Source organism: Alternaria atra, assembly GCF_907166805.1.
Source record: "Alternaria atra isolate CS162 genome assembly, contig: 25, whole genome shotgun sequence".
NCBI classification, from domain to species: Eukaryota; Fungi; Ascomycota; class Dothideomycetes; order Pleosporales; family Pleosporaceae; genus Alternaria; species Alternaria atra.
This window is the reverse complement of record NW_025091323.1, coordinates 4,275,308-4,295,704: the sequence shown is the minus strand read 5'-3', so window position 1 is coordinate 4,295,704 and position 20,397 is coordinate 4,275,308. Positions and strand designations below refer to the sequence as shown.

The window sequence follows — 20,397 nt, the reverse complement described above, 5'->3', positions numbered from 1 at the left end:
ACCAATGGTACGTAAACTGCATCCGCTACAATGGAGGAAGTAGCGAGCTGCACCACACTGACCAGTCCTGAAGTGAGCAGTCATTCGCGTGTCGTTACGGTACACTGGTATTGAAAACCGAGACACGGGTAGTATTGAGGTACCAGAAGGGTAGTTTCAGACATCGAATGACGCGTTTGGTTCTTTATTACAATCGCTGACTCCTGACTACACCTCGTTTTGCGGGCACGTAAGCTTAGATTTAACGATATCACAAAGACGTTCACTATGTCGCCTATGAGGAGTGTCAGCAGCTAGGTATATACTCTGTCTTGCTGTAGGTAACGGTGGAGATTTGTATCACCATACGTCCAGTCTTCACGAAGCATCAAACTAGGCTGTCCTACCTGAGCCCGAACGTCAGGAATAACAAAGGAAGGCGATGACGAAGAAGCGTGTGATGTGGACGTGAGTACTCGTGATGCACCTCCCGATCCTTGATCACACTAGTTTCTCTCAGGGGACGGCGCTATCCGGACTGTAGTGGTCTTGTGAATTTGAGATGATGACTCCATAGCCATGTCCTCGATGCAACCAAGTACATGCAGCTCGTGTGTTGACGTGCCTCGCGGTTGAGATTCCTCCAGGCGGAGACAGATAGTGATCGCGAATGCTTGACAGAAGATCCTAAACAGGAGGCACGTACTGAACTTGCGTAGTCTCGACGCGTACACAGGCCAGTTGTACCTATTACAAGATCATGATTATCGCTTGTGCCCACAAGCGTCTGATATAAGATGTGCTACCAGCAGATGAATGAGACCTCTTGGGACCAACTAATTTCTCTGATGCGAACAGAAACACGCTTGAACCAACAACTGAATGAAGTTCCGGCGCGGTGCGCTCAATATAGAGGCAACTGGCCACTCGCAAATTATGACTCTCGCTGTGGAGCTATTACATAGATTACTTTGGTTACGTGAGCTATTGGTAGGAGGGTAACGTGATACGAAGCGGGGAAACCCTAAAAGTAAGTAGCTACTCATGTAGAAGCCTTCGTCTTGTGTATCGCTATTGTGGTTCGATTCTATTAGGCCCAAAAGTGCAGAATGAAAGCGTGGGAAAATGGCGAGGTTGGTGGCAGTGACGGCGCGGGGTTAATGCGGCTTTAGGGCCTCGGCCAATGATGGTGTCGTCATTCCTCAGCGGTGTAGCATCCAACCTCAGCATTTCGCTCCAAGCATGATTCCACGCGTCTTTGTCTAGTTAATTCGATGGTCGTTTCAAGCTTGCCAGCATGGCGTTTTTCCCAAGACTGCGACCCGCCTTGAACCCGGTTTTGGCCCGATATCCCGCCCTTCACGTCCAGCGTGTACCCTTCCGACGAAGCCTCTACCTCGCGCCGCCATACCTGCTCGATGACTACATACCGCGCTATCAGCTGCTATCGTCGGTAGATGCCGCGAAGAAACGGTCTCTGGCATATGCGCATCTACGTGAATGCAATCTGTGTCCCAGACTTTGCGGCGTCAACCGTTATGAGACGACGGGCGTGTGCATGATAGGAGCTGAGACAGTTAAAGTGAATACAATTTCTCCTCATTTTGGTGGTATGTCGGATCCATCTACGCCCAGGATCGCTTGCGCTGACACCGATCAGAAGAGCCTTGTTTCCAGGGACACAATGGCAGTGGTTCTGTCTTCTTCTCAGGGTGCAACCTGAGATGCGTTTTCTGCCAGGCACGTTGCCTCTTGTCCCATGGTTGCATGTGTGCTAATGCTGTATCCAGAACCATGACATAGCCCACCAGCGCAACGGTTTCGATCTCACTCCGGAGGAGCTCGCCGAGTGGTTCATGAAGCTGCAGGACGTGGGCCGCGTCCACAACATCAACCTCGTTACACCCGAGCATGTCGTACCCCAGGTCTGCTTGTCGATTCTGCACGCGCGCGAGCTCGGTCTGCGCATACCCATCATTTACAACACGTCGTCGTTTGATTCGCTCGAGAGTATACAATTGATGGATGGCCTAGTGGACATTTACCTCCCTGACTTCAAGGTCTGGAGTGACAAGACAAGCCGTCGGTTGCTCAAGGCTGATGGGTACACAAAGGTGGCTATGGAAAGCATCAAGGCTATGCACGAGCAGGTCGGTGACCTCTGCTTCACTGCAGACGGTATTGCCAAAAAGGGAGTGCTTGTGCGCCACCTGGTCATGCCGGGTATGGAGGATGAAGGCATAGAGATCATGAAGTGGCTTGCGGACAATGTGAGCAAAGACATCATGGTTCACATCATGGAACAGTATTTCCCGAGAGCTCATGTGGGCAAGGAGCGACGTCGCCGTACAGGTCAAGACGTTGCGGAGCCAGGAGGTGTTGAAGCATCAGCCTCGACCAAGAAAGACGTTAGATATGCAGACATCAACAAACCTGTAGACTTGGAGGAAGTAGCGTCGGTCAAGAAAGCAGCTGAAGAAGCTGGCCTGTGGAGGTTCGTCGAGGCGTCGAGGCATGGCGGCTTCAATATCTGAGGAGGCCGCTATTGCACAGTCTACCATCGCTCGCAAATATTATGGAGTGTTCGGAACTTTCGTTGATGGATATGATTACCCGTACAGGCCGTGAGCTGTACAATGGGGAAGTCATGACTGTCAAGCCCCATTCGCAGCTGCCGTTCGTAGGTCGCCCTTGCTTCAAACACCACTCAGGCACGTCTTTGTCAATAGCCGAGTCAACAACTCCTTTACCTCGAACACCACCACGAACACGCAACGTATTGATTTGCGCATTACTACAATGCCGCTGATCACTGTGGACAACATCACCGACATCGAAGGAACCGTCCATGAACTCAAGATCGACCGAGACACTTGGCAGGCTGTAGCGCTCCAGTACAAAGAAGCCTTCGAGGCTCAGACAGCCCGCCTACAACAGCTGCAGGACGTATGCTTTGCCACGCAAGCTGAGTTGGAGAACGAGCGGGCTCAACAACGTCTCCAAGCAGTTTCTAGCGAGCGCGAGAACCATTGCCCTCCTCCATTCGGCAGTGGTGAAGACCTTCGAGACAACTTCATTTTCGGTACTGCTACTGTGCACTCACCAACCAAGACCGAGTATGATCGCTCACGCCCATCTTCCGAGGACTGTATTAACCCATTATTCGAGCACGTGCAGAAGTGCACTATCCAGCGGAACTATGGTACTGCTTTGGTCGAGGTTGAGCGGCTCTTACGCGGTCCGCTTAGCTACAAAGCTCGCGCCGAAGGCTTGCTCCTCAAGAGCAGTATCCTACGGGCCTCTGGCCCCGATGAGCTCCTCGATGCGCTAGCTGCGTGTAGTGAAGCCGTAGAGCTATGCGATCGTCTTTCCGAACTCCAGAGTTTCTTACCTCGAATACGATGCCAGCGCGGCTTGCTGTATTATGATTTGCGCCTAATTCAACAAGCCAGAGAAGCGTTCAGTACCAACAGTGACGACGAACTTCTCTCTGCTAAAGCTAGTGGGTTTCACAAGTCTTACGATGATGAGCTGGATCTGCTGCGATGTACCAAGCGTCGGTCGGGCTTTGATGAGAACCGCACTATGGAAGGCTTGCTCGCCCAGGTGGAGGACAAGGGTGCAGAGGTATTACTGCCCTAAGGTCCATACACCTGCGGCCTGCTGACCTCTCCTAGAACAAGTACAGGCGTACCAGTGCGCAACTCAAGCAGCGTGCCGTCGCAAAGGCGAGACGAATGTCATTACCTTACCGCTGGGTCTATTCGAAGAGCGAGGGACACCATCGAGAGTAATGTCACATCATCAGACTAGTCTGTTATCATAAAACGGCACAGAGCGCCCTACAAGTAACTAGGTGTGGTGAGTGTGTTACCACGGGGGTCAAACGGAGATTACAGTTCATTGTTCGGGCACCAAATATTCATGAAGCTATTGCGTTGAGGGTCCCGGTTTTCTTTGTTGTAATTGCCCCTCTTCCGCGCAAGGCTGCATTCCCCTGAACAAAGACCTCTCGGCGTGTGTTGGGGGCCGGGGACTGCATCTACAAAGAAGCTATCTTTCATGTTATGAATTATCACGCCGGTATCTTATCACAACGCCGAACTGTCCAAAACTACTGCAGGCTTGCTCCCCTACTTATTAGATTGAAATGTCCATCCACATTACACAACCGCTGAGCGTCTATGCCTTGCAAAATGAGCTCCCTAAGCATACCGCATCTCCTACTAACAACGCCCGCGCATACATTGAGGATTTACCTTTCACGACTGTACGAAGGGGATCTTTCGTTTGCGCGTCACCATCGATTTCCCCTTTTCGAGAAGATGAAGGCCTTATCAACAATAGCACGACGGATGGTACAGGTGGATTCGTTACCGACGGTATCCCTGCCGAGTTGAGAGATTGGGATGGATACCGGAGTCGCATGCGCATGATTCAATGTCGGTTATACCTGTTGCGTTGCGAAGTCTTACAGTCTACAGCCAATGCAGTTGAACAAAGAGCTTGGGCGCAGTGCCTCAATGTATCCACCCATCAATACTATGGCAAAATTCTGAAATATGCCCTGAAGGCGCAGCAGCTGGCCGACGCTACATCAAACCACGATCTGCAAGCACGTTCTGAATATTGGTCTGGACGAGGATGTGGCGGTCTGTGCGATTGGGGGGCTGCTGCCAGCCATTTCGCAGCTGCTGTGAAGCTGGATGTGCCGAACGATAATTCAAGAGACAAGCAGCGGCAACAGAGGGATGTGCTCCCAATCAAGAAAGACGACGTCGGTTTCCTGCTGGGGAGCGTAACACGACGCTATGAGAAAGAGATGCAAAAGAAGGAACAAGCACGGAAAGCTAATCATGGCCAGGACACAAGCCCCAGTCCCACCGAAGACGTTCAGCGAAAGATGCCGAAAAGACCTGGCTGGATGCCATATTACGAACACATGATTCATCTGGGGAAGCAGCAGTCGGGCGGAGTATTTCATCAACTTCTCTCGTGTGATTATGGGTCCACACTCAATAAAGAAGAAATGACCGCCTTAAAGAAAAGGCTGAGCCTAAATGACGGCAAACAAGAAATTCGTAAGACCTTTAGTGCACGGGAGTGGCTAATTATCCTACGCGGCGAAGAGGCCACCAAGAAGTGCAGCGACAGCGTTGGTATCCACAGTTCTACCCATCGACAAGGCCAGCACAGCGGACCATCCCGGACTCTGTCGCCCGCCTCTTCGATCAACGCCTCAAAGCATTCCTCACCCGAAATCGCCCACAGTCTAGGCAACAAGATCGATCTTACAGGCTACGAAAGTGGGGGCGCGACACTATCGCTTCTTGGAAGTACCAAATCACCTTCGTCCGATGAAGAAGACAAAACACCTTCACCACCAACAGCGGACCTTCACGGTCGTCGTAACGTGAAGTTACCGCACATCTTTACCAGGGCGATAAAGATGAATCCTAGCCTTGGTGAGGCTGTGCTAGGCCCGTTGGTACCTACGGATTCGGTGATGGAGAAAGACCCGATTGAAGCGGAATCGGAAGGGAGTGGTTCTGATGACGGAACACGTCATATTGGCAGTGAAGAGCATGTTGGTACGCCTATTGACGAGAAGACTGAAGAGAGCAGAAGTAATATTTCATCTTCGCGTACTGGTAGTGAGTGAATATGACCTTTATGATTAGAAAGTAGAAACTGAAAGTAAAAATTAGATTTCTGATCCATAGTCGCACGCTAGCCAGATTAAGCACATGGGTAATATGCTTTAATGTGACCGCTTCTTGGTACAAAAGCCAACATGTCCTATCATGTACTTATACGCCGTTTGAGACGTACTCGGGGTATGAGTTTGACCCCAGCTACGTAAAGAGACTCTTCGGACATGAGCTGATCCGCATTCTTCGGCTGAGGTCAGTACTTGACGTACTGGTTAGCATTTTTGGAGAGCTCTTTCTTGCCGATGTAGAGCTGTTCACACAAAGGAACAACGTCTCTGTGAGACAGCATTATCTACTTGGCTTTGCCTCTGCGGTAAACTTCTTTACAGTCTTAGACGCCAAAGACCCTTTGGGCATGCAATGCGTCTTTGTTTTTCCACGTCCAGATAACCTTCATTGCCCATCCGCCCTGAGATTCATCGAAATGGCACACGCAACTCAAGTTGTCTCATTGCTTCATCGTTACGTTTGCATCGGAGAATTTACATGCACTTTTGGATTCTACTCATCGTAACTATGCCACATATCTATGCAATTCCCGCATCAGAAGCGTCAGCATTTGCTCCACCAAAGCTTGTCAACCTTTGGGCCGCTGGAACCGAGATCACCGTACCCAGCTACGCCTGGCGCTTGACTGATACTTGTTTTCTCATGCTCTTCATCGTTCAAACCTTGTTATTCATTGGCTTGGTTTGCCAGGATGCAGATCTAACAGTCAAGCTGTTCAATCTCAAAGAAGGCAAATGGGCTGGTAAGGTGACGAATCAAGTCATAAACGGAATTGGAAGAAATTCGTTGAAAGAGAAGATCAAGGAAGAGATTTTGACGGAGCTGAGAATAGCGATCGCAAGGGAACAGCGCAAATGCGGCTCTGAACTTTCCCAGCACTAATCAACCTCCGCTTCGCAATTTGCGGAGCATAGCAGCGGCTATGCTGAGCACACCGCGACTATGCAAGAGGATGGATGGCGGAACGGTGTGCAGATGACAAAATTTGAGACAAGAAAACCATCACGAGTAGACAACACTTTTTCATCAAAACCTCGACTCGACGAGAATGCGGAGGCTGAATGGTAGTTTTCGGCACAAGCGCCTCAGTCGCAGCACCACGGTGGAGCAGATGGAAGAATGGTACTTTCCGAATTCAGTAATACGCAAGGCGTCTACTCGTCGAGTTGTTTGAACACAAGGATTGCATGAGCGAATTCAGATTTCAGCAAGGAATCTTACGTTTCGCGCCATTAACTGTGTCAGTCGCGTGTTTGTGCTATTGTTTTTGTGTTTGCTTGCGGCGACAACAAGATGTTTGAGAAGGCACCGTGATATTCCACGGGTCAAGATAGGCGTACAATTATCACGGAAGGCTCTGTAGATGGTTGACTACTCACCGGATTACCTAGCCTTGGCATTATAGTTGCGTCGAATTTATGCTCCAGCATAACTAAATAGAATGAACAAAGGTAACGTCCATCCCTAAGTAGCGGGACACCCTGCGTGATGGGATGCTACAGACACTCCCTAACATAACAAACTTAATAGAGGAATAAACACTCTTAGAATAGTAGCCTTAAGCTATTAAGTCTATCCTCTCCTAACGTCCTTTAGAAATAGGTTTAGTGTGAGGGGTAGTTATAGGCAATAGTATTTGCTTCACACTACAAGAGAATAGTGGGGGAAAGCTCTGTATTACTACACTAGGTGAGGAGGTCGTGAGAATAATTCTTGTCTATCTCCTAACGCGCGGAGCGCAGGTTATGAGCAGGTTCAGAGGCCAAGGCGCGAGCGAGAGAAGCAAACACGTTGGGACCATAATCGTCCTCCTCGCTCAGCCTCTGCCGTCCTGTGTTACACCTAGAGCGCTTAGTAAAAGTGTCGCACGGCTACTTAGCTACACGGCTATAGATCTAGCATTAGCAGTAATAGATTACAGCTAAGCTACTTTAAACTAAGTTTGCGGGGTTCTCTTTATCTAGCACTTCTAATACGTAGACTTAGAACTAGCATAGAAGCATAACAGCCTCTTAAGCTTAAGTGCATTGCTTAAGATAGGATAATAATATAATAGGCTATAAGTTAATAGACTTTAGAGAAGATATATAAGCTTTTAACCTACCTACTACTAGTTAAAGTAAGGTAGTTGTGTAACGCTGCTACTAAATTATCGTATTATATAGTAAGCTAAACTTATTCCTAAAAGACATAAAGAGAGAACAGGCGTTATAGCTTAGGGCTACTATTCTAAGAATGTCTGTTCCTCTAATGCGTTGTTGAGCTTGCTATGTTAGGGATTGTCTGTGGCGTCCCGTCACGCAGGGTGTCCCGCTACGTAAGGACGGACATTACAAGACGTCCTGAACGTGCCCTCCTTGCCACGAGTTTCCATCCATTCATGTCCCCGCATCGAGCGCCACAAGAACCACCCTGAAATGCCTTGTCACTGTGATGAAAAATACAAAGGACTTTTGTTCAGCGGCCTGCCAAGCCGGCAAGGCCGTGACCACATGACCGAAACGTTGTTGTGCAGACTTCGTAGTCGCCATCGCTTCAGTTCTCGCACTTCTTTCTCGGATAAGGAATAAATCTGTGGCGCCGCAACAAGATTGGCCCAACGAAGGTTGAGATAGTATCTGGAACACTCCTGATGCATGCGATTATAATGAGGGACAACATGGCCATCTCGGCTCATGCCTATGATCCTTAAGCTCCTTCGAATGACTTGACATGAATGCGCAAGATGCCTGAGTCCAAACGTTACTTCGTTACGGGTCTTCCATTCGGCTTTTAGAGCTGCTTTTAGATTGAGGCATTCGTTTCGCAATATTGTCGAATGGGCTGTTGATACATCTTCGTTGCTCTCTAGGTGGTCCAAGTGAAGAAAACTTAAGTTCGGGAGCCTTTGCAACGCTTCCATGACCGGTTTCCAGTGAACTTCCAAAGGGTTGCCATCTGAGCTCGCTGGGCGTAAGACTCACACCGAGCAGTGTACTAAGGAGATTCGAGTAATGCGTTCTGCCTCTAGATTCTCCCTGAGAAAGTGACACAAAGTTGTGTTTCTGGTCCAAAAAAGCTTGAAACTCAAGTGTCGCAAGTTCCTGAGCGGTAGATGGCGTATGGTTAACTCTCGGCCAAATGGAGGTTGCTGATCACGCTTATGTTCGAACCTTTCAAAGGTCACATCGAGAGCGTTGATGTTAGACTCTTGCCACTGTCCCATACATGATCCCAAAACCGGGACAACTGTTGTGGTGCCAAGGCAGAGCTGCAATCACCATGGTCGCTTATCAAAGCGTCGATTCACGGCAAGTCCTTTTGCAACTGCATTTTCATAAGAAGCAATAGCAGGGGCAGTCGGCCCATGCATACCCGTTATAGTACCGTTAAACCGATAGGCCGCATGAAAACCTAGGCTGACACCTGCCTTGAGCCGCGCGTATTCGATAGCCTTGGCAATACAGTTGGAAACTCCACTCTCGGTAACGTATAGGCTGCTCCAGGGAGCACAGTGGCCAGAGGGGCATTCGAAGTAATCGATTTCCAGCCCACCTATGAACCTAGGCCGAATCGGTGACTGATAATGTATAGTCGTACTCCAAAGGCATAGCTTGTTCAGCCTTGGGAAGCTCGGCAGCGCCTGTGCGATTTTGAGAGCGTTGAAGTGTGTACAATTATCGCGAAGCTGTTCTAGGTCTGGCCCTAGTAACTTCGAGTGCGGAGTATGAATGAATTGCTTGCGCATGACTTGAGAATCGTGGAGAGGATCAGTGAGCGTCATTTTCCATCCAAACCGGATGATCTGGACATGTTTTGCCAGATCCAGATGCTTTGTGATTTCTTTGAGTCCCGTGAGTCCAAACAGATTTATGCCGATGGATATGGCTGTAAAAAATCGCCGGCCGAACTCTTGATACACTCTGGCACGAAGGGTGGGTGACGCAGATTTGCACACGATCAATGCAAGGTTATCAATGTTTCTGGCGATAAGATCGATTAGCTCGCTGGGTAGATCGTGGATGAGTGGTCGCGAGATATGAAGTTTTTCTATGAACTCAGTACATGTGGCTGGGATGGGCTCCTGTGAGATATCTCTCGACGGTGCCATCGTGTGCTTGATAGGTGCTTGCACGGATAGTATGATCACTGTGCGCAGGGACGAAGCGGACTTCGATCGATTTCGTGCCGATGGATTTGTGCAGAAATTCGTAAGTAGCGAAAGTTCGAAGTGCGCTACCCAGTGCACGTTTCCGGTCGTACCATACATGGTCGATGACCTCCATGGCTGACAGTATTGGCCATGGACATGGTGTGGGGCTACCTGCGACAATCCAGAAACCACAAGATACATTCCCGAATAAGGCGCTTTTGCACTTGTATCCAGAAGTTAGTAACATATACCATGTTTCTTACTCGTGAGCACCTGATCACATGGTTATGCTATGTGTTGCGGAACTTGTAAGTCGCTCGTCTGCTTTGCGTCATTGCAGTACCAGTGTGTATTCAGGACATATGCATCCCTATCTCGGTGATCTCTCCAGTGCCCTTAACTTTGTTCAGTGGTATATCACTAGCCTCGCCCCCGGCCGTACTTGAGTCTCTAGCTTCTCTCTGCATGCTGTAGATAGCGCGATTTTGGTTCGCCTATGTGTTGAGAGTATCCGCAGCTTAATCGAGTGCCACATGCGTAAGCATGCCGATATACAGTGTTTTGCAAAGGAAGGCCGTTCTTTCCAAAAAGATGATGCCTACACATAGCTCGGTCATAGCCTATATCGCGACAAGTACTCATTTTGTCGAACCTGTAAGTAAGGTTAAAACACAGCGCAACAACTGACTCACACTCGATATCTGTGGCTTTCAAATCGAGTGATCTCGCCCCTGTAATAGAACATGCCGTGAGGGTCAACCCCATAGCCATCAATACCCACATCGACGGTTTCTTTCATACGGGCAATTGGATGTCTCCATGACGAAGATAGGACATGACGAGCAGAGCAGGTCTGTAATGATCGATACGCCTTTCAGTTCGGCCAGCTTCCAGTCCAAAGATCGGCTGCTGAATGTCTTACCAGCTTATACATAGATCGAGTAGATGCGCACTTGAGTCAGCCAGCACGTTCCTGGACCCGGATACCAGTAAAGGCTGATAGGCTTGCATTGAGCCGAGACAACGATGATGATCTCAAGAGCAGCAGCAATCAGGACGGCAATCACGATCACTTTCAACTACTTCATCTGGTATGAATGCTTGATACAAATGATGAGCAAGAGCACTGAGCATGGCCTGTGCTTCGCGCCTGAGCCTAGTCAAATGTGCAACCCGTAGCAAATAATCTCACAACGATCGGACCAAGACTCATTATGCAAACCGCAGTCAAGGATGGCTATTGGGTGACAGTGGGGGGCTTGTCCTTGCTGGTTCGCTTCGTGCCGTCTGCAGCCCCGAGTGCACTTTACCCACACTTCACTCGCTCCTGGTCCTCACTACCTTGATTTTGTGGATCAAACCTCAGCCCAGCAGTACTGATTCATGACGATAATAGATTTGTGTTTGAGTATTGTACAGTAGGCAGAGTGCTGAAGTTGTTACAAGACAGAATTGTGTACTGTAGGTGTTGTGAGTATGGCGGGTGAGTTAGCGAGGCGAGCCTGGTCAACGTGGTAGGCTCACCCAAGGCAAGGAAATGCTTTGGGGGCCGGCGAGTATGAATGTGCTCTGGAAATTCTTCCGCCAGCCGCCTAGGCTCTGCTGGCGTAACCGCATGGGCGATGTGCAGATACGAGCCATCGGGTGTACACATGCGTGGTGTTGACAAATAACAGGGTTAGGACGACCTCCTAGGACTGTCGTCATTCGCTGGGCGAGATGCCGTGCAATTTGAAATTCGATATCGGTTATCTTCCAGCGATGACCCCTCCACGGCAGAGATCCCCAGCGGGCCATTCTTAGCTCAACTGCTATGTTTGCATAGCGTGTGCTGAGTTCTCTCTATCGCAGCCCGCGTTGGCTAAACGTGTATGAACGGTGGACTTATGCGAATCGTGGGCGACATGGGCCCTGCTATAGATGGCTTCTCTGTACGGTATCTCGGAGTTTGGGGCTCATATTACTGCTCCAGCCGCCATTTGTTTTCCATCGTTAGATAATTCCCATCTGAGACTCCCTCTGCAAGGAAGACTCATCATAACTGATTCTTTTGCATCCAAAAAGCCAACTGTCCATGCAACCCATCTCGGCTCTTTTGCTTACAGCTGTGCTGGGTGTCACACCTGCAGCCAGTGCAAAGCCATATCAGGTACCTGATGGCAGCTTCGACTTCGTATGTATCTCCTCGACCGGAATAGGATGCTCTTGACTGAGCTGGCCTTTTATCAAGATCATCATTGGAGGCGGAACAGCTGGTATTGCACTCGCCACTCGGCTCAGTGAGGCTTTACCAAGCCTTTGTGTTTTAGTAATTGAAGCTGGACCGGATGGACGCGACGAGCAACGAATTTATGTACCTGGGCTAAGAGGTTCGACCTTTGGCTCCTCGTATGATTGGAGTCTTCCGACAGTGCCGCAGGCAGCAGCAAACAACCGGACTATAGGTCATAACCGTGGTAAAGTCCTTGGTGGCACTTCGGCCTTGAATCTGCTTGTTTGAAATCGTGCCACTGTCAAGGAATACAATGTTTGGGAAGAGCTCGGCAATCCAGGGTGGGGTTGGCAGAACATGTATCCAAGTATGCTGAAGACTGAGGTAAGATGCGACTGTACGAAATGCATGTGGGACATACACTGACGTCGTACCTCCACATCTGCAGAACTTTCAACGCCAAAATGGTACCGTACAGTACGGTGTTGACGGTATTGGATATGGAGGTCCAATCCAAATCGCTTTAACCGAGAATCCACCGCCTCAACTCCAAGCTTGTATTCCAACACTGACCAATCTTGGCCTGCAAGAAAATCTCGAGTCGTTGAATGGAAACAACCTTGGCACCATGTACCAGCTGGCCACATATCGCGTATCCAATCACACGCGGTCCCTACTCAGTGGATTACATTGCAAGAGCTGGCGATAACCTAGTTTTCATGTTTAACACCACTGTCCACAGAGTTCAGCTTGACAAGAAAGGGTCCAAAGCGACTGGCGTCGTGCTCACGGACGGCACGTTTGTCAGAGCCAGGAAGGAGGTAGTTGTCTCAGCCGGGAGCCTGCTTTCCCCAAAGATCTTGGAATTTTCCGGGATAGGCCAGAAAACCGTATCGAATAACGCTCTTATCAAGCAAATGGTCGATCTTCCCGGTGTCGGCGAAAACCTGCAGGATCATCTCCGTATCCAAACAACATATGAGCTTAAACCTAACTTGCTCGGAGTAGACATTCTGAAGTATAATACGACATTGGCAGCCCTTGAGTTGGAATTGTGGAAGCGTGGTAAACCGTCGCTGTATCAGTACGCTGGTAGCTGCTATGGCTTCCTTACGTGGAAACAAGCTCTTGGTGACGACAACAAGCTTGTTCGACTGGCGATGCAATCAGCGAACATGTCAAATCCTGTGGACCGAAGGAAACTTGAACTACTCACTGATCCTGGATCCAAAGCACCTGGTCTCGAGGGCGTCTTCAGCGACGGTTATATTGGGACGACCGGATACCCAAAAAACGGCACAGCTGGCTACGGTAGGCAATATGCCACGCTTCTTGCTGTCGTTCAGCACCCGCTCGCCAGAGGATCAGTTCACATCAACGGATCAGACCCTGTGAACAAGCCTCTTGTGGATCCAAGATATCTCGGTACGCCATATGATTTGGAGGCTTTACTATCAGCCGCAAAGTACACGCGAAAGATGGCCAAAACCGCTCCTTTCAAAGACGTCTGGGTGTCCGAATACGACCCTGGCAAGAACACTGAAACGGACGCAGAGTGGGAGACATACATCAGAAACAACGTATTTACGTTCTACCACCCATTAGGTACTTGTGCGATGTTGCCGAAGAAAGACGGTGGTGTGGTTGAACCGCAGTTGAGGGTTTATGGCGTGGAGAATCTCATAGTCGTGGACGCGAGCGTGATTCCCATGATCGTTTCTGCACACATTCAGACAGCCATTTATGGCATCGCAGAGAGAGCTGCAGAGATGATCACAGCGAAGCACCGCTGATGAATAGGTTCTGGGGATGTGATGGCGGAACGCGAGGAAAGATGTCACTGAGATGCAGCAAGGCTTAGCCTAATTTGTAGTAGCGAAACGCGTTGTGTCGCGTTGCGTTGTGACGGTGTCGTCATCATCCCCCTAAACCACACGGATTCCTCGTCTTTTTCTGTCAAGCACGTGATGAACATGTCTCTGCACAACAAGTACATCCATTGACCGGTTGTGTCCATATTTCTCCGGACTGAAGAGAAGCGTTGCAAGTACAGCTAAACAAGTGCACAAGACCAATGTGGCTTTCCAGTTATCAATCACCCCCTCGGGCATACCCGCATCGCGTCATCAAACATGCAAACAAAGTAATACACAACGCGAAACCAATCCCATAATCCAACTCCATTCTTCCATTGCTTCTGATCAGGATCGTGCAGCAAGAACTAAACCAGATCACGCGTACGCCAACTTTGCCGACTTCCCCAGCTTGTCACTTCCTCATGAAATATTCATGAGGAGTGACTCTTAGATTCAAGGCTTTGATGGATTCGTGGAGCGCCGACAACGGTGTACACATTGCCTAGAGTAACCACAAACGATCGTCAACGATCGGAATTGAGACGGCCAAGCGATCACTTACTGCAAATGCGACAGCAGTAAGGCATATTGTGGGCGTGACAGTAACCATACTCGGAGTACGCAGGTGGATATACGTAGCGATACTGCATTGGCACAGCGACAGATTGTTGGGTCTGTTGAACTGGTGTTGTATACGCTGGAAACTGGCCATTCGCACGTATCTGGCCAAGCACACGCTGGTGGTGGTTCATTGTAGTGGTCAACATAGTGCCATATACTCCCAAAATGCCCTCGAGGTCATCTGGTTGCATGTCCGATGTGCGCAGTTGGAACGCATTGTCGGCTTCTTGATGTAGGGTGCGCATATTGAGAAGTTGACCTACTGCCTCCCTTCGTCTCGCTGCAATATAAGCTTTGTGCTGCTCAAGCGCTTGAATGCGATCAGCAATATCGATAACGCTAAGTTTGAAATCCTTGAGATCCGCGTTTTCTTGCTCTAACTTGGCGATACGCTCTACCTGCTCTTGCTGCACTTCTTTTACGGCCTGGAGCTGCCCTGCGAATCCCATAGGCACCATTGTCTGAGCGTGTCCTGAATTTGGGAACTGTCCAGGTTCCGGAGTAGGTCGCAAAGGTAGATCTGGGTTTGTCATCGCTGAGAGAGTTTTTTCCACCGTATCCGGTCTCGCTTTTGGATTGTGTGTGATCCTGAACCTACTGCGTACAAAGTCAAGATTTATGAGCGGGCGATAACAGGAATTAGGTCCGGGTGTAATTACTGAGGGTGCAAGCGAGCAAATTTCCACAAACTCGTGGATGACGTTGAGAGAACTGAAAGGCGGTGGTGAACCACAGTGAGCGACGAAAGGCGCACTGGTAGATATTTATGGTGACTGCGGAGCACAGCAAACGCAGCGCTGTTTCGCGTCAGTCACACGCTCAACACTAATCACAGGGTAAATACTTTGCTTAGGCAAGTAAAGATCCCTCTCCGACTAGCACGAGACTCGCACATGACTGCACACAACCCGGAAGCTTTGGTAGGCTGTGATCCCATTGCCTGCGGTCCCAAGATCAGTCCTGTATCCTACATCTGGACTCTAGTCATTATCCCCCTAGGACTTACGTGTGCCAGCTGCTAGATGGGTTCCAATATCATTCTACAACCAAGACCAGAATTCGCAAGATTGGAGCTGATCATTGTTGGAAGTTAAAAACTACCTTGAGGAACTCTTGTATGGCGCCGCTAGGTCGAACGGATAGCAAAGTACATTGTCCGAAATTCCTCCCAGCGCACAGTGGATGACAGAGAGAGTGAAGCAAATCGATACCGCTTTTTGAACGATTACTTGGACGGATTATTTCGCAAAAATTACCTAACAATCGTACAGTCTGGGTTCAAGGATCTTCGAGTGGAACGTTGTATCATTGGAGTCACTAAGCGTTGAAGCTTCTAGTACTGATATTCACTCCAAGAAGAAAGTAGTCATACTCCTCGGCGGCACACTGGCCAAGAACACTGACCCATTAACTCCATACGTCCCAACCATCGTATTGTTGTGCTCATTGTCTGCCAAGTACGCAGTCGCAATACCCAGAGCCAGTTCACATCCCTTGATACTTACCTCTACCTGCCTCTCAAAGTGCGCCTCATTAATAACAGGGATAGCCAGCGTACCGTTCGTGTTCTCGAATGCCGTTACTTTGAGATTTTCCGCAGGGCTGATCGCATCGATTCGAACCGATCCTGGGCGTGCGAAACGGAAGTAGCCGGCGAAGGCCCAGAGACGGCGAGATACTTCAAAGGTATCACCGTCCAGGCGGACGAGAATGGCATCGCTACCTGTAGTATTTCCCGGGTTGTCTTGCGCGCACCACCAGTGGAGATATCCGGAAGTGTCGCTATAGACAAAAGCTTGGTGCCTATTCATGTCGTTAACATCGACAAAATTTGAGCTTTGGATTAGATATATCACTTACATGTAGATGGCCCATTGTAGACCCTCTGCAAGCTGGCCCGTCGTATCCCAGGTCGTATTGAAGGAACCACTGCCGTCCGACCACTCGGTCTCCATGTTCGGCTGGCCTTGCGTATTGAAGGGGCGCTCCGGCATGCTTTGGTAGTTGTGCCATGTCGCTATATCGTACATCTTGCCGCCACCAGCTTGATCCAGCTCGTAGAGGAGATTGCGTTCTTGACGAGCACCGGTAGCATCGCAGCAGGAGACCTGCAAGTCTTCTCGATACTTCTTGACCGTCGGGTAGAGTATTTCTAGGAAGTCTGCAGCTTGGTAGCCGTCGGAATCCATGCTAGCGTAGGTGACGGGGTTGAAGTCCGGTTCGTTGTAGGCACCAATCAAGCTAACATTAATGCCCTTCTCCTCATAGAGCCTGACGTACTCGACGAGGTAGTCAGCATATGCCTGTCTCCAGTCATATGTACAGTTTGTTCCGCGCACACCGCAGATTAATCCGCCGTTGATGTCAGTGGCATCAGTCTTAAAACAACCTGGAGCGGACCAAGCGTCAGCGTATATAAAGAGATCCGGATTGGCGTTCAAAGCTTGTTGTGTGAGCTTGAGTTGGCAGCTGTCAGCTGTGGAATCGTTCGTTCCTAGGCCTGAATAGTTGGCAGGCGCTGAAGGGGTCGGCGGACAGCTACCAAGGATACCATCGGTAGGACTGGATCCCACTCGGTTGCGTAGAACGGAAAGACCTCCAATGTTTTCATTGAAAAGATAGTCGCTGACAAGTTGTTGGTTCGAGGGCGAGAGTCCTTGGGATCCGGTCTGATCACAGGCAACGCCAAAGGCTCCTGAGCAGCCACCTCCGATCATCGTTTGATGCCGGACAGCAGCATCTATGGTGACCTTTGCGGGGGGTTCATCCTGTGTGTATGCCCATGGCACGGGAACGTATTGAGCGCAAACTCCACTTGCATAAAGCAGTGGAAGTAGAGATGTGGCAGCCGTTTTCGTCATGTCTGCATCGATGTACCTCAATGCTTGGATCAAGTCCCGCCCGGTGACTACTCTTATGGAATTTCCATATCCTCCTAACTAACCTCCCCTAACACGAAACGAGACAGTCTTGTACGCGTTGCTATTGATGACGACACAATGATCGAGGCATACCTACTTTAACCAGAAGGTACGGATCTAGGGTAAATTCGCTACGGATACCACAGTTTCCAGCCCGTCGCTTTTGCAGAGTGACGTGAGGGTCCATCGGACGTTTGGACGTCAGCACTTGAATAGCGTTATGCGCTAGTCCAATATGTCGGAGAGGGTGGGGCTGAAGTCAAGCTTTGCGGGATGGTTAGCGGGGAAAGGCTTGGAGATATGCGTGGCTCGGCTGAACTACCAAAGACCATGGAGATATTAACCGGTGGACTTCTACCAGGAGCTCGGTACGATCGAAACAATCGGGATCCACGGTCGAGCGAGGATCATCTGCCAATAACAGGGTTATGATTGAATACTTGAAAACAACCATCATTGAGACGTCCGCGGGACCGTAAGACTACCGCGAGTACTGTTGCCTACCCGGCACTCCCAAAAAATGCACCCCTGTCTTGTCAATGTAGGTATTGTAGACTTTCGTCGAGGCAGTGCAATCATCTCAACGTAACTCTTATAACTTAGATTTGATGGGGGCAAACGTGCTCCCTTGTCCTCCCCCAAGAGCTTCAACAAGCTCATCAACCTTTTGCAGGACCCATGTACATCCTTCATCACTAACCAACCATCTGATACCCTCTTCTTCACCAGCTTCGGGCTCTTGTTTCCAAGTGCCATCTTCCCAAGCCTTCCGCAGTCCAAACACGTGGCTAAGCACTTGTGGTCCGACTCCTTGTTGTGCCCTCAAACATGTAATGGCAATGAGGCTAGTTGTTATGCGGCCCACGGTGGCTCCTTCTTTACGAGGAGGATCGGTGAACAGGCCGCCGTATTCGTTGTTGATGATGAAGACGGGTAGATCGGGGTGGGCATCGCCAAGCTTGTGTTCGAGTTTGGTCTCCAACGGACGGTAAATGGCGTCCCAGAGGGCGCGGCCGCGTTTGTTTATGTGTTCGATGTTGGAGGGATCTGGAAAGCGCGTAGGTTTTGTGTTCAATGAAGACGCGATTGACGAGGGGAGTTCGGCACGGAAGGCATTTAACATGTTGATCGTGCGCGGAATCTGTAACCCGTATAAGTACACGACCTCTTCTCAGCTAAGAGGTTGATTACTTACGCCATTGAAGCCTATGCACTTCAGACCGATTTCGCGCATAAACTCCGCGATGGCAACGCCTTCACTCTCTGGTCTGGAGTCACTCGAGCTGTTGTATAGGGCGATCATCGATTCAGGCGAGTTCATCGTCATGGTCGCGGCTGTGGAGATGCCTAGCCATGACGGTCGCCCCAGTTTGCGGTCTGTAGCCTCTTGCTCTATTCGTTTGTATACGGCCTGAATTCTCGGTGGCGCTGGTACGGGGCCTGGACGCGAATGCGCCGCGTTGATGAGCGACTTGAGTGTTGGCGATAGCTTCGACATGATGCGAATGCGCGGAACAAAGTGAGAGCAAGTAGCGAAAGAAAATCACTAGAAAAGCAGCTAATTCAATTTCGAATTCAACGCCAACATTAATGGGTATAAAGCTGTATTGCGCTGTTGTCAAGGCGGGAGTATTTAAACTCGACGAACATGCAATGACGCGAGTCCGACGCCGTTCCGAGGCTCCAAGTTCGGCAGTTCTTCAAGTTCCGGGCATCAGGCCACGCTATTGGTGGGGAAAGTGCCCAGGTGCAAGCCACATTGGCTGAGCCGCCAAGTCTTCAACATGTTAACAGTTCTCGCCCTATAACCACAGCCTTTAATTTCGGTATTTTCTATCTAGCTCATGAGCTCTAGTCTTGCACAATCCTCGAGCACGCGATTTGTCAATGTTCCTACCACCCTAATTGAGCAATCGACAACTGAAGAAGTCATAATCATAGTGACGATAACAGAGCTGCCTGATGACAACAATAGCATAGGCGAAGCAAATATATTCTCAGCTATATTGATAGACATAAAAAGGCAAGCTGTGGCGCTTGAGGGGACCATGTACATTTTCCATCGTACGAGGGTGCTCCAGACCCCGACAATCCGGCGATCAAACCACCAACCTCTTCCTCTTCAGTTACCTCCGCCAGAGATGGTAGCGTCAAAAGGCTCGGCAATAGAGACCTGGCCGGCAGCGGCTGTATCTTGCTTAATGTTGTTGTTGAGCTTCGTCATCTCCTCCGCAAGTTTGTCGGCGACGGAATCGTCGCCTTGGGCTTGTTGAGCTTGAAGCTTGATGACAGTGGCCATGAGCTTCAAGACCTTGTTCTTGATCTTTCCGTTCTGTCACACGGTTAGATATTGCCAGTTCTACAATCCCATAGAGTCACATACCTGGATCTGATCGGCTTCATCGCCGGTAGCAGCCTCCACTGCTGGGTTGAAAGCCTCCTTCTCCGCATCGTTTGCGACTTGATTAACTTCATTCAAGAAGGTAAGGTCTGCGGGGTCGATGTTTTCAGGGTTCTGTAGGTCCAGCGCTGAGAAGACTGCAGCAGCCTCGGCTTGCGCATTTCCAGCCTGTCCGCCCGCGATGGAGATGTCATTGTAAGTTGTGTCGGCAAGAACTGGTCCGCTTTGGCGGGCGACCACAGCGCGCTTGTTGGGTGTAGGTGCAGCGACGGAGAATGCGGCGAGCGACAGAATGGCGAAAGACTGGAAGTACATGATGAGAATGTATGGAGGGGTATTTAAGATAATAAAAAAGTAATCAGTAGGAACAGCACAGCTGATATGGGAGATAGAGAAGGCGAGAATTGAAGTCACAGCGTCAAGCCGGATATGTTTAGAAGTTAAAAGAGGATGGATGAAAACGCTTGATGATAGTAAGAAACTTAAGATGGAGGTTTGCAATGCGTTCTTATACATACAATCTGTGCAGCATTGTTGTAAGCTAGATACACC

The 20,397-nt window shown here is 49.7% G+C and overlaps 7 protein-coding genes across 7 annotated transcripts; 4 read left to right on the top strand and 3 right to left on the bottom strand.

Moving 5' to 3' along the window:
* Positions 1–30: 30 nt before the first annotated feature.
* On the top strand, positions 31–3,773 carry ALTATR162_LOCUS6492 (uncharacterized protein; the record flags this gene model as incomplete). Its single annotated transcript, XM_043314114.1, has 4 exons — positions 31–99; positions 1,770–2,473; positions 2,709–3,606; positions 3,657–3,773. 4 exons carry the CDS (start codon positions 31–33, stop codon positions 3,771–3,773), a joined length of 1,788 nt encoding a protein of 595 aa, XP_043170049.1.
* A 356-nt stretch (positions 3,774–4,129) lies between these two features.
* ALTATR162_LOCUS6491 (uncharacterized protein) lies at positions 4,130–5,641 on the top strand (the record flags this gene model as incomplete). Its single annotated transcript, XM_043314113.1, has 1 exon — positions 4,130–5,641. One exon carries the CDS (start codon positions 4,130–4,132, stop codon positions 5,639–5,641), a length of 1,512 nt encoding a protein of 503 aa, XP_043170048.1.
* A 568-nt stretch (positions 5,642–6,209) lies between these two features.
* Positions 6,210–6,584, top strand: ALTATR162_LOCUS6490 (uncharacterized protein; the record flags this gene model as incomplete). Its single annotated transcript, XM_043314112.1, has 1 exon — positions 6,210–6,584. The coding sequence occupies one exon, from the start codon at positions 6,210–6,212 to the stop codon at positions 6,582–6,584; it is 375 nt and encodes a 124-aa protein (XP_043170047.1).
* A 6,181-nt stretch (positions 6,585–12,765) lies between these two features.
* Positions 12,766–13,705, top strand: ALTATR162_LOCUS6489 (uncharacterized protein; the record flags this gene model as incomplete). Its single annotated transcript, XM_043314111.1, has 2 exons — positions 12,766–13,634; positions 13,702–13,705. 2 exons carry the CDS (start codon positions 12,766–12,768, stop codon positions 13,703–13,705), a joined length of 873 nt encoding a protein of 290 aa, XP_043170046.1.
* A 751-nt stretch (positions 13,706–14,456) lies between these two features.
* On the bottom strand, positions 14,457–14,981 carry ALTATR162_LOCUS6488 (uncharacterized protein; the record flags this gene model as incomplete). The annotated part of the gene is made up of 1 exon (XM_043314110.1): positions 14,457–14,981. The coding sequence occupies one exon, from the start codon at positions 14,979–14,981 to the stop codon at positions 14,457–14,459; it is 525 nt and encodes a 174-aa protein (XP_043170045.1).
* An 888-nt stretch (positions 14,982–15,869) lies between these two features.
* On the bottom strand, positions 15,870–17,384 carry ALTATR162_LOCUS6487 (uncharacterized protein; the record flags this gene model as incomplete). The annotated part of the gene is made up of 2 exons (XM_043314109.1): positions 15,870–16,326; positions 16,384–17,384. 2 exons carry the CDS (start codon positions 17,382–17,384, stop codon positions 15,870–15,872), a joined length of 1,458 nt encoding a protein of 485 aa, XP_043170044.1.
* Positions 17,385–19,566: 2,182 nt separating this feature from the next.
* ALTATR162_LOCUS6486 (uncharacterized protein) lies at positions 19,567–20,160 on the bottom strand (the record flags this gene model as incomplete). Its single annotated transcript, XM_043314108.1, has 2 exons — positions 19,567–19,776; positions 19,828–20,160. The coding sequence occupies 2 exons, from the start codon at positions 20,158–20,160 to the stop codon at positions 19,567–19,569; spliced, it is 543 nt and encodes a 180-aa protein (XP_043170043.1).
* Positions 20,161–20,397: the final 237 nt, after the last annotated feature.